This window comes from Eurosta solidaginis, chromosome 1 (assembly GCF_040869045.1).
Source record: "Eurosta solidaginis isolate ZX-2024a chromosome 1, ASM4086904v1, whole genome shotgun sequence".
In the NCBI taxonomy this organism is placed as follows: Eukaryota; Metazoa; Arthropoda; class Insecta; order Diptera; family Tephritidae; genus Eurosta; species Eurosta solidaginis.
The window spans coordinates 178,261,682-178,277,847 of NC_090319.1; the positions used below are offsets into that span (position 1 = coordinate 178,261,682).

The following is a 16,166-nucleotide window of genomic DNA, read 5'->3' on the forward strand; positions in this document are numbered from 1 at the left end:
AATTTTGGACAATGGGCGTGGCACCGCCCATTTTAAAAATAAGGTAATTTAGAAGTTTTGCAAGCTGTAATTTGGCAGTCGTTGAATATATCATTATGAAAGTTGGCAAGAACGTTACTCCTATTACTATATGATTGCTTAATAAAAATTAGCAAAATCGGAGAACGACCACGCCCACTTTAAAAAAAAATTTTTTTTAAAGTCAAATTTAAAAAAAAAAAAGTTAATATCTTTACAGTATATAAGTATATTATATCAACATTCAACTCCAGTAATTATATGGTGCAACAAAATACAAAAATAAAAGAAAATTTAAAAAATGGGCGTGGTCCCGCCCTTTTTCATTTAATTAGCCTAGGATACTTTTAATGCCATAAGTCGAACAAATCCTTGTTAAAATTGGTAGGGTCTTGGATTCTAAGACGATAACTGTTTTCTGTGAAAAAGAGCGAAATCGGTTGAAGCCGCGCCCAGTTTTTATACACAATCGACCGTCTGTCCTTCCGCTCGGCCGTTAACACGATAACTTGAGCAAAAATCGATATATCTTTACTAAACTCAGTTCACGTACTTATCTGAACTCACTTTGTATTGGTGTAAAAGATGGCCGAAATCCGACTATGACCACGCCCACTTTGTCGATATCGAAAATTACGAAAAATGAAAAAAAATGCCATGATTCTATACCAAATGCGAAAAAAGGGATGAAACTTGGTAATTGAATTGGTTTATTGACGCAATATATAACTTTAGAAAAAAACTTTGTAGAACTTAAGTAGAAGAAAATGAAAAAGTTCTGCAGGGCGAACTCAAACGCCCTTGGAATCTTGGCAGGAATACTCTTCGTGGTATTACTTATATAAATAAATTAGCGGTACCCGACAGATGATGGTCTGGGTCACCCTGGTCCACATTTTGGTCGATATCTCGAAACCGCCTTTACATATACAACTACCACAACTCCCTTTTAAAAACCTCATAAATACCTTTAATTTGATACCCATATTGTACAAAAGCATTCTGGTGTCAACCGTGGTACACTTTTATAACGATATCCCGAAAAGGCGTTCACCTATAGAACTAAGGCCCACTCCCTTTTAAAATACTCATTAACACCTTTCATTTGATACCCATATCGTACAAACACATTCTAGAGTCAACCCTGGTCCACCTTTATGGCGATATCTCGAAAAGGCGTCCACTTATAGAACTAAGGCCCACTCCCTCTTAATATACTCTTTAATACCTTCCATTTGATACACATGTTATACAAATACATTCCAGGGTTACCCTAGGTTCATTCTCCAACATGGTGATATTCCCTTATCTTGTCTCCATAGCTCTCAACTGAGTATTTAATATTCGGTTACACCCGAACTTAGCCTTCCTTACTTGTTTTTTACTAGCATACCCAGCAGATGATGTTTTCTCTCTTCCTGTTCCACTTTCACCCCCTCTACCGTTCCGCCCCAACTCCCCCTCCATCTTTACACTCAAATGTGTTACCTATAATTTTGCAAACAGTAACGTGTTCTGTTGTTAGTTAAGTTTTTAAACAATTTGTATCTTAAAATTTTCAAATCCATACAAAGAGACGGTTATTCAATGTCCGATTATACAAGAGATGTGCGCAGCGCCTTCCAGAAAATTAAGAACAAGAAATAAAAAGCGGTATCATCGCAAAGAAAAATAAATAAGGCAATATATGTATTTGTGCGCATAAAATTGTGTACCTGAAATTTAAAAAAAATAACGAAGAGGACTCTTTAAAATGTGAATTGGCTGAATTTTTTATACATATGTATACGGAATACGTATTTATATTTTTTTATTTTTACAAATGAATAATTTAAGTTTATTTTATGTCAAATAAATATTACCTCTACTGGATAAAATAATTGCGTTTAAAATATTTTTTCCTATTGATATTCTTACTGAATTGTAACAACATTATTCCTGCGGATATTTCCACTTCCTGTTCATTCGCTTTTTCTTGTGGATACTTTACCTTCCGATGGGAGAGTTTTTTCATGTGGAAGCTCTCATTGCGTGTTCAATACTTTTTTCACTACAGAAACGTTCACTTCTTAATCATCAGTTTTCAGATAGTTCTTTTTCGCGGCCACCCCTGTGTTAAAGCTAATGAGAATATTCAGGTTTTGTAACTACATATCTGCTGATGTTTCTGTACCAATTATATAGTATTTTCATGCTGAACAATACTGCTGGGAATTAATTTTAGACATAAATGTGGATGGTCTGCTTTTGTGTAAGAGTTCTAAAAGAAGTGTGTGGCCAATATTGGGATTTTTTCAAAATGTTCCTCACAGTGAGGTTTTTCTAATAGGGTCCTACGAGGGAAGTACGAAACCTTCTAATGTTAATCAATACTTACATGACTTCTCTAATGAAAGTTTACGGCTCAGCAGTAGTCCTTTTAAAGTTGGGAAGAAGATAACATTAAAAGTGCGATCTTTCATTTGTGATGCACCTGCCCGTACATTGATGTGCGGTACCCTTGGCACAAACTCGTTACACGGATGTATGAAGTGTACGCAAAGTACGAGTAAATAATGTAACACCGTATAGTAAAGAATGTGGTCATTTGATTTCAGATGATGAGTTCAGAAATTCTTAAACCATCACTTGCAATATTTCATGACAATAGTTTGACTATAAAGAGCTTAAACATAAATATGTTTACTAGTTTTCCTTTAAATCCGATGCATCTTCTTGACTTCGGTATTGCAAAAAAAATTTTAAAAATGATAGTAGAATGAAAAACGTTAAAGTTTAAATTGAATAAATGCAGCCTAGAAAATATTCCAATGAAGCTTCTTGCCTTAAAGCCTTTCATTCCAATGGAATTCACCAGACAACCCAGAGGTCTTGACGAACTACCGCGCTGGAAAGCAATTGAGTTTAGGCAATTTGTTTTATAAACTGGACCAGTTGTATTGAAGGGTATAGTTCCAGAAGACTGTTTTTATCTTTTTCTTTTATTAACATGTGGGTATAGGTGTTTGTTGCGGGAATCATATAGATCAAATATAGAAGTGGCGGAAAAATTATTTCAGCATTTTGTTCAACAATTTGAAAATGTTTTTCCTATAGAAGGATTAACCTTTAATGTCCACAACTTAATTCATTTGGCTCAATGTGTTAGGGAAATTGGACACATAAATTCATTTTCAGCTTACAGATTTGAAAACTTTCTACGGAAGGTAAAGCGATGTTTCGAAAACCCACACACATTTTGCAACAGTTAGCCAACAAATTTTCATTTTATGAGTCAAATACAGAAAAAATAAAAATTGGTCCAAAATTCAATTCCCAAGGTTTAATAACTCAATTTAATTTTCAAAACTTTGTTTTGGCATCTAAAATGCCAAACAATATTTGTTCGGATTCCCATTGAAATTGATAGCTTTCTCTCAATGAATGGGGCTATTTTATAAAAGGTCAAGCGTACTTAAATACCAAAAACTTTTTCGACCTACCGATACAAAGCAAATCAATGGGCATCCTCTTGGTAAACGATACCGTGTCCGATTTTTCTGAATTGCATTTGGTTAGCCACATTAGTTTTAAATATATGTACGTACCATATGAAGCCACAAGTGCTGTTTTGATACCTCTCATTCATACCCTTTCAATTCAAGAAGCTTAAATATCAAATTAAAATAAATACGTATGTATATAATATATAACCTTAAAAATAAAAGCGAATAATGGAAATGCAAAGCTTTGAAATTTATGAAAATAATACTAATTAAAATTTAAGTATAAAACTAAAAATAAGTTAATTCGTCACTTGTTTATTTCTTTTCAGACTTAACAAATAGGGCCATTAATCAAAATGTAAACATTTTAACAGCTTTAGAAAAGGTTTGCGAAAATATCCGAAGTCCCAGAGCTAATTTTCCAGTTCCAAGTCTGTTGGAAATTGAATAACTTGAAAATAAAGTGAAAACGGATTTTGAAAGATATGTAAGGTGGCAATAATTTAATTAAAAATTCTTATTTTAATAATATAATTTTTTTCTATTTAAAGGTCATAATTTTTAGATCTATACTCATGTCGGATGGCATTCATAAGTATCTGCATAGGATGCTTTGGGAGGAATTGTGTTTCGAAATGAATTACTCTGGGCGGTCGAGCAAAAAAGGCCTGCTAGACTTTGTCAACCTTAACAGAGCTCTGTACGGTGAGTATCAAGGATTTATTTTTTTTACTAGCATACCCAGCAGATGATGTTTTCTCTCCACCTGTTCCACTTTCACTCCCTTTACCATCTCGCCCCAACTCCCCCTCCATCTTTATACTCATATGTGTTGCCGATAATTTTGCAAACAGTAACGTGTTCTGTTGTTAATTAGGTGTTTAAACAATTTGTATCTTAAAATTTTCAGAATCCATACAAAGAGACGAATTTTCAATGTCCGATTATACAAGAGATGGGCGGCAGCGCCTTCCAGAAAATTAAGAACAAGAAATAAAAAGCGGTATCATTGCAAAAGAAAAATAAATAAGGCAATATATGTATTTATGCGCATAAAATTGTGTACCTGAAATTGAAAAAAATAACGAAGAAGACTCTTTAAAATGTGAATTGGCTGAATTTTTTATACATATGTATACGGAATACGTATTTTTATTTTTTTTTTCTTATTTTTACAAATGAATATTTTAAGTTTATTTTATGTCAAATAAATATTACCTCTCAGTGAAAACTCATCTGCCTTGCAGATGCCGTTCGGAGTCGGCATAAAACATGTAGGTCCCGTTCGGCCAATTTGTAGGGAAAATCAAGAGGAGCACGAGGCAAATTGGAAGAGAAGATCGGCCTTAGATCTCTTCGGAGGTTATCGCGCCTTACATTTATTTATTTTTAAATATTACCTCTACTTGATAAAATAATTGCGTTTAAAATATTTTTTCCTATTGATATTCTTACTGAATTGTAACAACATTATTCCTGCGGATACTTCCACTTCTTGTTCATACGCTTTTTCTTGTGGATACTATAGCTTCCGATGGGATATTTTTTTCACGTGGAAGTTCTCACTGCGTGTTAAATACTTTTTTTACTTCAGAAACGTTCACTTAAGATCATCAATTTTCAGATAGTTCTTATTCGCGGCCACCCCTTGTTAAAGCGGATGAGAATATTCAGGTTTTGTAACTACATATCTGCTGATGTTTCTGTACCAATTATATAGTATTTTCATGCTGAACAATACTGCTGGGTCGGCTGATGGTGGGAGTTATCTCTTCGTTGCCTTGTATGTATATGGTTTAAAAATTTTTTTATTTTGTACCGGGTATGCTACCATATACGGTATATAAGGGAGAAGACTGATCTATTTTCCCGACTGTCTTGCGCCAATTAAAATATGTGTATTGGAATTTAATATTTATTAACATTTTTTAACGTGACGGCCGCACCGTTGCACTAAAAATCATTAATTTTAAAATTTTTACGGACGCAACGTTTTCATCAAAAATATATATTCATTACTTAACTCGTCGGCCGCACCGTTTCACAGCAAAATGTTCAGTAATTGAAACAAATTTATTAAATTTTTATTTTTTAATGTGTCGGCCACACCATTTCACAGCAAAATGTTTTTTTTTCTTTGTATTAAATTTTTTTTTGAAGTATTTTAAAGTATTTCGAATATATCGAATGTAATAAGGATTAAGTTTCTAATGTACAAAATTTTCATAAAACGTATTTATGTATATGCATTCTTTGTTTTAAAAATGCAATATATTCGCTTTATTATGTGCATATACCTACACACACCATATACCTACACGCAAAAATTTCTATTGTTTCCAAATATGGACTTTGCGTATGTAATATGTTATGCATTACTGCAAGTGTTTTGTAAAGAAAATATAAATTCCGGTTTTATGTGTGTCACCAGTTAAGTTGTATTCATTTTTTTTAAATATTTTAAAGTATTTTAAAAGTATTAAATGTTTTCAAAATTATTAAATTTTTAATGTATTAAATTGTTACACAATGTATCTGTGTATATGCATACGCCATTTTTTAAAAATGCAACATACTCGCTAATAAGGCATAATTTATGTATTATATGCATATACACACATTCTATAAAAATTTACTGTTTCCAAATATAGAATGTATATTCCGTTGTATTTTGTATGTTTTATAAAGAAAATACATGTATCACCAATTTCACTTTTTCAATTTGTATCGGCATTTTTTTTTTTGTATGGAAATTTTAATTGATAATTTTAACTGATGCAAAAAATTCCAAAATTCAATTCAAATTTATAAAAAATTTTAATTGTTTTATGTAAACGGACGCACCGTTGTAATCGAAAAAATCTATATGTATTCATATGGACGCACTGTTGTAATCTAAAAAAAAATTAGAATTTTGATATATGTTGTACTAGCTGACCCCGGCAAACTTCGTTTTGCCCAAAATATATTGTTTTAATGAATTAATTTCGAGACTTTGGTTAGAAATTTGTGATTGCTAATAACTTAGGTAATAAATTTATTAGAATTATGATTTGAATTAAATTCACAACGCTAAGTTTATTTGTTTCAGAAAATAAAATTAAATTAAATATTGTATTATTGAATTCTATTCATCCTATTGCACCCTATAAAAAGGGCAGAGTAATTAGCGTGCTCAATTCAAAGCTGCATGATACACAACATTTAAATTTTCTGATCTGGAGCGTAAAAAAAAAGTGTTGATGGTTTCCCAACTCGGGAACACGCTACATATAGTTGGTCGTCTGAAAAGCATTGCATCTCTTAATTGATGCCACAGACTTGCAACGACTGTCCTTGTGACTTGTTAATGGTCATTGCATATGCAAGTTTCACTGGAAACTGAATGCGCCTAAACTGAAACGGAAAATCATTTGAAGTCAATGGTATTCTCGGAATCAGGCATTCCTCTCCTTGAACGGTCTTTTTAAAAGCTTTGCCATTATCAAATTGCTTATAAGCTTGGTTACAATCAATCTTGTTACATTACACAGTTTTGGTGCATGCAGATTACGAATCATAATAACAACAGATCCAACTTTGAGACGCATTCCAGGCAAATCTAAATAATTTAAAAATTCTGTAAGATAATTTAATATATCCTCCTCATTATCAATTCGATTGATTGATTTGTGGGATTGTAATTCTCCCGGAATTTGGTTTTGGAGCGTCCAATTTAACTCATTAACATCACTATTTTTGGCTGCTAAAATTGCGTGTTCACTCAACCAAGTTAGGTTAAAATAGTTTTCATCAAAGAGAGTAGATTAATAAGAGGGAGCATTGTAGAGTCGTTCCTTCGCCACAAATTGGGACGGCTGCGACTCTGGATTAAAAAGTCATAAGCCTGGCCATTCGCCAGCGCCAATGCCGGTGCCAGCTCAATGGTAGCTCAATGACTCCAAGCGAATTTTTGACGCTACTCAGTAGTGAGTGCGTAGTACATTTCACTTGCGCTATTGAGTGAAACGATTTTTGTTTGTCAGGCACGAGTTTGGTGTTATTGGCGCTACTGGAAATGATGACACTGAGCTTTGGCTATTATTGGCTGTGACTTTGAACCAAATAAATCCTGCGTACATAACAACCGGAGTCATTATTTTTGAGTTTTATATTTAGATTTAATGCACCATTAATATGGGTGTGTTTGAACAGCCAAATAATAACAGTAGTATTGCTAAAGTGCTGCTTAGTTGATGGAATGTCGCTAATTTCCTAGCGATGATCAATAGATTGTCAACATTTCGATCAACGAACGCGCTAAAATTTTGCTGAAGAACGTTATGCGCTGTTATAGAACGTAACACTGCTGCAGCTCGAACACACCCTATATCGAGCAAATAAGAAACAAATGGACAAATTAGCTTTTTTTACAAATCACTTGGCTGAGATTTTCAATTGTTGATTTATCTTAAGCTGTTATTCCAATATTTTTCAGCCAGCTTATTTTCAAATAGGTAAATTTTCCAAAGGCAAAATAAGTTACAGAGTTAAACAGCCTTAAAAAATCAGGCGGACAGCATAGCAAAAGGTGTGGTGAATTCCTCTTACAGCCGTCCTACAATTTCCACAAAGTTTTTGAACTCTACAATGCGCCATCTTATGTTTAAAGAGTATTTGCTGCTAGCCATATAATGCCTCCTACGAATATTATAGCATGAACGGGCGACATCTGTAATCGAGAGTTGCTGCTATTCAACACTGTGCGTAATACGCGAGCATGGGATTCACCACGTGGAAAAGAAGTTTTTCTCATATAAAAGAAATTTTTCTCATATGAAATAGCATGGTTAATCCCATACCCGCCAAGAAATCAGTGTTTAGTAAACAATGTACTATATGGTTTGGCAGCTTAAATTGAAGTTATGTATGTTGCGAATAGAGTGGAAGGCACTCGAATTCAGTAAAAGAAGGCACGCGAATGGAGTGGAATGAAGAACAGAAGGAAGAGCAGAGTTGCATTGGATTAATATACCTTCAATCATTGTATCAATATTAAAGCTGAATTTAGAAAAAATAATTAAATACTTGAGTATAAGCAAACATTTTATTTCAATTACTGCAATGAAGGTGCCCTAGATGCTATATATTTCAAAATTATAACATTTTATATCTGTTTAAAAATTGATCTTTAATTTCCCTAAAGATTTCCGTAATATGGCCATTAGTGATGTTTGTGTGTGTGTACTAATTTTGAGCGATCAGCTGTTAGTTGCGCTACTTGGTAAAGTTTACAATGGAAGTAATGGCATGAAATATTGCTTGATAGCATGTTTTGAACCTTCTTGTTACTTCTAGTCACCCAGCGGTATAAAATATACTCTTTACGAATGCCCTTATCAACAACTTTCATTTGATATCCATATTGTATAAACACATTCTAGTGGTAGCCGGGTCCACGTTTTGGGCTATATCTCGAGATTTTAGTCATCCAGAGGTTTGAAAATTGTTCAGCAGTAAAGCACTCATCAACAGCTTTCATTTGATATCCATATTGTATAAACACATTCTAGTGGTACCCGGGCCCACGTTTTGGTCTCAAGACCCTATCCACCCAGCGGTATGAAATATAGCCTATAGCCTTTTCGGGTAGCTAGGTAATATACCTACAAAATTTTATAAAAGTCGGTCCAGTAGTTTTCAAGTTTTAAGCATCCGAACATACACTCACCACGATTCATTTTTATACTCAGCTGAGCAGAGCTCACAGAGTATATTAACTTTCTTCGCATAACGGTAATCCATAATAGCATAAACTAATCGAGATAGATATAGACTTCTATATATCAAAACGATATGGGCGAAAAAAGAAATTCATTTAGCCATGTCCGTCTGTCCGTCCGTCCGTCCGCCCGTAAACACGATAACTTGAGTAAATTTCGAGGTATCTTGATGAAATTTGGTATGTAGGTTCCTGGGCGCTCATCTCAGATCGCTGTTTAAAATGAACGAAATCGTACTACAACCACGCCCACTTTTTCGATATCGAAATTTCCGAAAAACCGATAAAGTGCGATAATTCACTATTAAAAACAAATAAAGCAATGAAACTTGATAGGTGCGTTGACGTTATGACGGAAAATGGAAAATTAGTAAAATTTTGGACAATGGGCGTGGCACCACCCACCTTTAAAAGAAGGTAATGTAAAAGTTATGCAAGCTGTAATTTGGCAGTCGTTGAAGATATCGTGATGAAATTTGGCAGGAACGTTACTCCTATTACTATATGTCTGCTAAGTAAAAATTAGCAAAATCGGATGACGAACACGCCCACTTTAAAAAAAAAATTTTAAAACTCAAATTTCAATAAAAAATTTAATATCTTTACAGTATATAAGTAAATTATGTCAACATTCAACTCCAGTAATGATGTGGTGCAACAAAATACAAAAATAAAAGAAAATTTCAAAATGGGCGTGGCTCCCCCTTTTTCATTTAATTTGTCTAGAATACTTTTAATGCCATAAGTCGAACAATAATTTACCAATCCTTGTGAAATTTGGTAGGAGCATAGATTTTATGACGATAACTGTTTTCTGTGAAAAAGAGCGAAATCGGTTGAAGCCAACCCCAGCTTTTATACACAGTTGACCGTCTGTCCTTCCGGTCGGCCGTTAACACGATAAATTGAGGAAAAATTGATATATCTTTACTAAACTTAGTTCACGTACTTATCTGAACTCACTTTATCTTGGTATAAAAAATGACCAAAATCCGACCATGACCACGCCCACTTTTTCGATATCGAAAATTACGAAAAATTAAAAAAATGCCATAATTATATACCAAATACGAAAAAAGAGATGAAACATGGTAATTGGATTGGTTTATTGACGCAAAATATAACTTAAGAAAAAAACTTTGTAAAATGGGTGTGACACCTACCATATTAAGTAGAAGAAAATGAGAAAGTTCTGCAGGGCGAAATCAAAAGCCCTTGGAATCTTGGCAGGAATACTGTTCGTGGTATTACATATATAAATAAATTAGCGGTACCCGACAGATGATGTCCTGGGTCACCCTGGTCCGCATTTGGGTCGATATCTTGAAAAGGCGTCCACCTATAGAACTAAGGCCACTCCCTTTTAAAATACTCATTAATACCTTTCATTTGATACCCATATCTTACAGGCGCATTCTTGAGTCACCCCTGGTCCACCTTTATGGCGATATCCTGAAATTGCATCCAGTTATAGAACTATGGCCCATTCCCTTTTAAAATACTCTTTAATACCTTCTATTTGATACACATGTCATACAAACACATTCCAGGGTTTCCCTAGGTTCATTTTGCTAAATGGTGGTTTTCCCTTATTTTGTCTCCAAAGCTATCAGCTGAGTATGTAATGTTCGGTTACACCCGAACTTAGCCTTCCTTACTTGTTATATATATAGATATTGCTAATACAATTGTTCTGGAATACAGTTTCTCGAAATGACTAACAAGAAATGGATGAACAAGAAAACAGAGGCAGCACAAGCTGAGTAGTCAGTAATCTCTTTTGATTTAATTATTAAACGTTAAACCACCACTCCTTAATTACATCTGACTAAAAAATATTCTAAAGTAATCGACGTACACTAACACGCTAGAAGTGGGCGAAAGCAAAAAGAACCTCACAAGCATAAGAGAAAAGGGACTGGTGGAGAACGCGGACGTCACCACGAAGGTGTTTAAAGAGGACCAACAGCCAAACGGTGCTGCGAGTTGCAGAGGGGAACAGACAGCACAGCATTTACCACCCGGGAAAAGAAGTTCCGAAGACAAGAGTCAGAATTTGCAAGAATTGGCAAAGAGGGTCTCGAAAGCCTTAAACCAGAAGGGCAAGAGGAAGACGAAGATGTCACGATGAAGGTGGTGAAGGGGGAAAAACATGGTGCTGCGAGTCTTACAGATAAACCTCCAACACAGTAAAGTGGCGTCGAGCGAACTCCTCCTAGCCCTTGAGGAGTGTCCGTTTGCGATGGCGCTGATCCAGAGGCAGTGGGTCTCATCGGGAGGAAAGGTTTCTTGACTCAGATGCGGAAAAGTTAAGCATCCTGCCTAAACACGCAGATTTGGCATTTATTACGCGCAAACTGAAGGAAGGATGCGAGCTGCAGTCATGGTAAGGAAACAGCTGCATTCATATATGCTGCCTAATTACGCTACTGAGGACTTCGAAGTGGTGGCAGAAGAATTAGCAGGTATTTATCCTGGCATCCTGCTACATGGCCCATACTGCGTAGGTGCCACCGATAGAGTGCAAGAGGCTAGTAGTGGGAGAAAGGCGGCGGGTCATAGGCACGGATGCAAATACGCACAATAATGCGTGTGGAGGAAAAGATACGAATGAGAAATTTCTTTACTAGATGGATCGGCTGCATGTTAAATTGCAGGAAGGTTATTTCACAATGGGGATTGTATGAGGCCACGAAATCAGTGGACAGGGGCACGCCGCAGGGTGGAGTGGTATCACTTCTGCTGTGGACGCTGGTCATCAACCTACTGTTCAGGCGGTTCGATGAGGGACCCGTAGAATTTACGGCTTACGCAGATTATGCAATTGTCATAAGTGGAAAGTGCCTTCCAACCATTAGCTCTCTGATGGATCGGGCGCTTCGTGATATTCATACGTGGGCATCTAATGTCGGGTTGAAAGTCAACGCGGATAAGACGGATATGGTGTTGTTTACAAAGAGGTACAACTGAAATAGGCCTAAGTATACCAATGGTCGCAGTACATTCCTCAATAACTAATTTATCTATCCAACGGAGAAGAAACGAACGAGTACTAGTTGACTGTGTCAAAACAGGCCAATCTGCACTAGCACCGTCCTATGAAGAGTGTTAATGGAGTTCAGAATGATGGTAGTGATATGCTCTTTGCGGAAGTCATGCTCTGATGGCTGGATTACCGAAGAATTTCATTTAATTGAGGAAATCATAACGGATTTAAACGTTTTCATTCCTGACTTAAGGGATAATATCGGTAGATACTGGCTGGGTTTCCGGTCTTTCTCTGTTATTCTGAAATTACAAAGGCTTTTAACGACAAGTAGAAAAAATGTGCTAGGCTCCTGATGCCCTCATGGCCAATTCGTTTTGGCATCGGTATAGTTTTTTCGTCTGGGACTATTGATATGGAGGGCTTGGCCTTTTCAATGGCTTCTTTAAGCTCTGTTGTGGTAAGGGTGAGGGTCGACTTGTCATGCTTGTGTTTATGTGCCCGTGGCATTGTCAACTGAAATATGCATTGCAAATTGGCTACAGAAAGCACTCGTGCATTTCCTCGAGTCCGACAGCCAAAATTCTAGTAAAATAAATTATTTAAATATTAACTAGTATGAATAACACCACAAAGTTATAGTCAATGAACCATTCTACAACTGACTAGTATGTTGAACGCCACAAAATTCTAGTCAATTAACTACTCATACACTATCTAGTATGAATAACACCACAAAATTGTAGTCAATGAACTATTCAAAAGCTGACTAGTATGAATAATCCCACAAAATTGTAGTCAATGAACTAGAATGTTTGCTGACTACTTTGGCTTTTGACTTCAGGATATTGATGTATGTACCTTTATAATAACTAGTATGTCATCTGGTATAATGCTGGCGCAAAGGCTGACTAGTATGTTAATTGGTATAATCCTGTTGGGTATGCTGACTAGTATGGCATCTGCTACGATGTTAGTGTATATAATGACTAGTTTGCCAATTGGTATGATGCTGATGCAGAGACTGGCAATTGATATTTCGTAGGACATCGCCTTGTTAAGAATATCAGTTGCTTGTAGTAATTGAATGCTCTTTTTACTTTTTTTAATAAAACCGTGGTGTGATGGTAGCGTGCTCCGCCTATCACACGGTATGCCCTGGGTTCAACTCCCGGGCAAAGCAACATCAAAATTTTAGAAATAAGGTTTTTCAATTAGAAGAAAATTTTTCTAAGCGGGGTCGCCCCTCGGCAGTGTTTGGCAAGCGCTCCGGGTGTATTTCTGCCATGAAAAGCTCTCAGTGAAAACTCATCTGCCTTGCAGATGCCGTTCGGAGTCGGCATAAAACATGTAGGTCCCGTCCGGTCAATTTGTAGGGAAAATCAAGAGGAGCACGACGCAAATTGGAAGAGAAGCTCGGCCTTAGATCTCTTCGGAGGTTATCGCGCCTTAAATTTATTTATTTTAATAAAATATTTAAATTTTATATTTTTATTCGATATTTCAAATATTAACCACACACAAAGTATTTTATCAATCAATATGAAAATTTTTAAAAAAATATCTTAATCAAAAAATTAAAAGAAAATTATTGAATAAACTTATGAAATTACAAAGTATACATTGCTAATATGGAAAATTACAGAACTCATACTAGTTTGGTTTTTGGCAAACTAGTATTCTTCTAGTATACAACTAGTTGGTTTCACTGCAGTGAAGGTAGGTCATGAAAATTTCAATTTGTTTATTTCAAATTTAATAAGAATATGATAATAAACAAATAAAATTTGCAAAAGAATCTTGCACAAAATAATACATATTTTACTCTAATAGCTGAAAATTTCATTGAGTTATTTTCAGCAGGTTTTTAAAATGAAATTTTTAATTTAAATTAGGGAAAAATTTTATTGTAAAAATTTTTTTTATTAAATTCAAAATTTTCAAACACGAGTTTGAGGGATGATTTTTAGGTATGACTACTTTCGATAATAATACTTTCATAAGTTTTCTATCAGATTTTCTATTAGGTTTGAAGAAAATTCGTTAGGAACCACGTCTACCTTTTTACAAAAGAGTTGCTCAAAGTTTGAACCATCACAAATTTGCAATATATTTATGAGACGTAACTACAATTATTATTAACTTTAGAGATATATTAGCGCAAAGTATGAAAACTTAATAAATACTGCAAATGGTTCTGTTACGCACACCATACTTTAAACACCAAAGTCGAACAAAAGCGGCCATTCTTAACGATATTTGGTAAGAATATGGATTCTATGACAGTAACTGTTTTGGCAGGAGATATTTGCATATGTATTAGCAGTAAATTTCAGCTTTCGTATTATTTTATCTTCGCGACATTCTTCTTTAAATGTATTCTTTGTAAATATATGAGAGCTCATATTGGGTATAAAAATTTCTGAAATTTGTACCCTTCACGATAAGTGTCAAAATTTATTTTTTATGCATTTGACACAAGAAGTGTCCAGAAATGCAAAGACTCATTGGATAGACTTCACTCAGGACGGATCATACATATATACTGAGTTACCGGTCATAAAGGGATAGAAGGTAACGAAAAGACCAATGAGTTGGCATTGGTCGAGGGTGCAGCACTCGCTGAATCGACGGTAGACGCCCCAATCCATTTGAAAGAAATAAAAAGGAGACAGGAGTTGCATATAACCCATCAAGCAGGAAAGGCGTGGACAAAAGTGCGGGGATCCGAAATACCTAAGATCATATGCAAGTCCTACGATGTTGGACGGTCAAAGTTGCTCAAATCTCTAAAGAATCCAGAAATCATATACTTATAAGTTAGGCCTCGTCAGTAACAGCAGATGCAGAAGGTGTGAGCTGCAGGAGGGAGCGGTTGAGCATGTTGTGTTCTCGTGTCCTGCGCTCGTGAGATTAAGGCTCCAGCTACTAGGGGCGGCAGAGTTGCGAGATCTCGAGGCAGCAATTACACCAGGGCCAAGAAATTTTCTAGTACTACCCAAGAGGATGGACTTATTTTTTAGCATAAGTCCTGTTGCCTAGTTAAAGTTTTCCGTTTGGTCATCAAACAAATGGATACATACAGTTTGTGTAAGGTTATTGACCGCCCAGTTCAACCTACCTAACCCTGCACAAGGCCTAATTATTATTGTATATAAGTAAATAAATCACCTCTGATTTCAAGCGCTCTGCTTCTTCACGAATCCTCCTTTCGTCGGTTTCCTTATTCCTGAACATTTCAGCAATATTTTCTTCTAAATGGATTTTCAAGTCTGGCATTGTACGTAATTTATATTTTTCTCCCAATAATTTATTTTTATGTTCCTCGTCTTCAGTTTTTAACTCTTTTATTTGGTACGGAAATGCTATTTTACTTTGATCATTTAAAACAGTATCTGCACGCGCAGTTCCTGATACCACCATAGCTGGGTAGCCCGCTCGAACTAACATGCTGCAAAGCAAAGTAGCCATTTCGTAGCTATTTCCACGACGTCTGCGAAGAAGACTTGCTGGCGAAATTAAGCGATTTGGCTGCAAAAAAAAAAAAAAAAAAAAAAACATACAAATCAAAAAACAAATACATAAGAACTAGTTAGTTCTTGATAGAATTGTGTTTGTAAAGTTTATAGCAAATAAAGGTAAAAACGGATTTTCATTGTCATACCCGTGTGCTTAAACAACATCTTGGCATGTATCTGGATAGATATTGAAAAATAAATATAGTTTAAAAAAACTAAAAAACACGCCTTTAAATATTTAGTTTTAGTATCTACAATCCACTTAGATATTTAATGTTGTTTAGGACCAAATGTTGACATCAAATTTGGCCCACACAACGTTATCATGGCAACATAATGCCTGCAACACACAACATTATCACCGCAACATTAGGCTGAGCGTAGCCAGTAAACCCATA

The 16,166-nt window shown here is 35.3% G+C and overlaps 1 protein-coding gene across 1 annotated transcript in view; it reads right to left on the reverse strand.

Moving 5' to 3' along the window:
* The window catches only part of lobo (lost boys), a 1,557,146-nt gene extending 1,541,205 nt beyond the window's left edge, over positions 1 to 15,941 (reverse strand). Inside the window, exons 1-2 of the mRNA XM_067763814.1 lie at positions 15,915 to 15,941; positions 15,422 to 15,781 (exon numbers count right to left, since the gene is read on the reverse strand). Of these exons, the coding sequence (XP_067619915.1) occupies positions 15,422 to 15,781; positions 15,915 to 15,941 (387 nt within the window). The remainder of the gene's footprint in view (positions 1 to 15,421; positions 15,782 to 15,914) is intronic.
* Between the last annotated feature and the right edge of the window lie 225 nt (positions 15,942 to 16,166).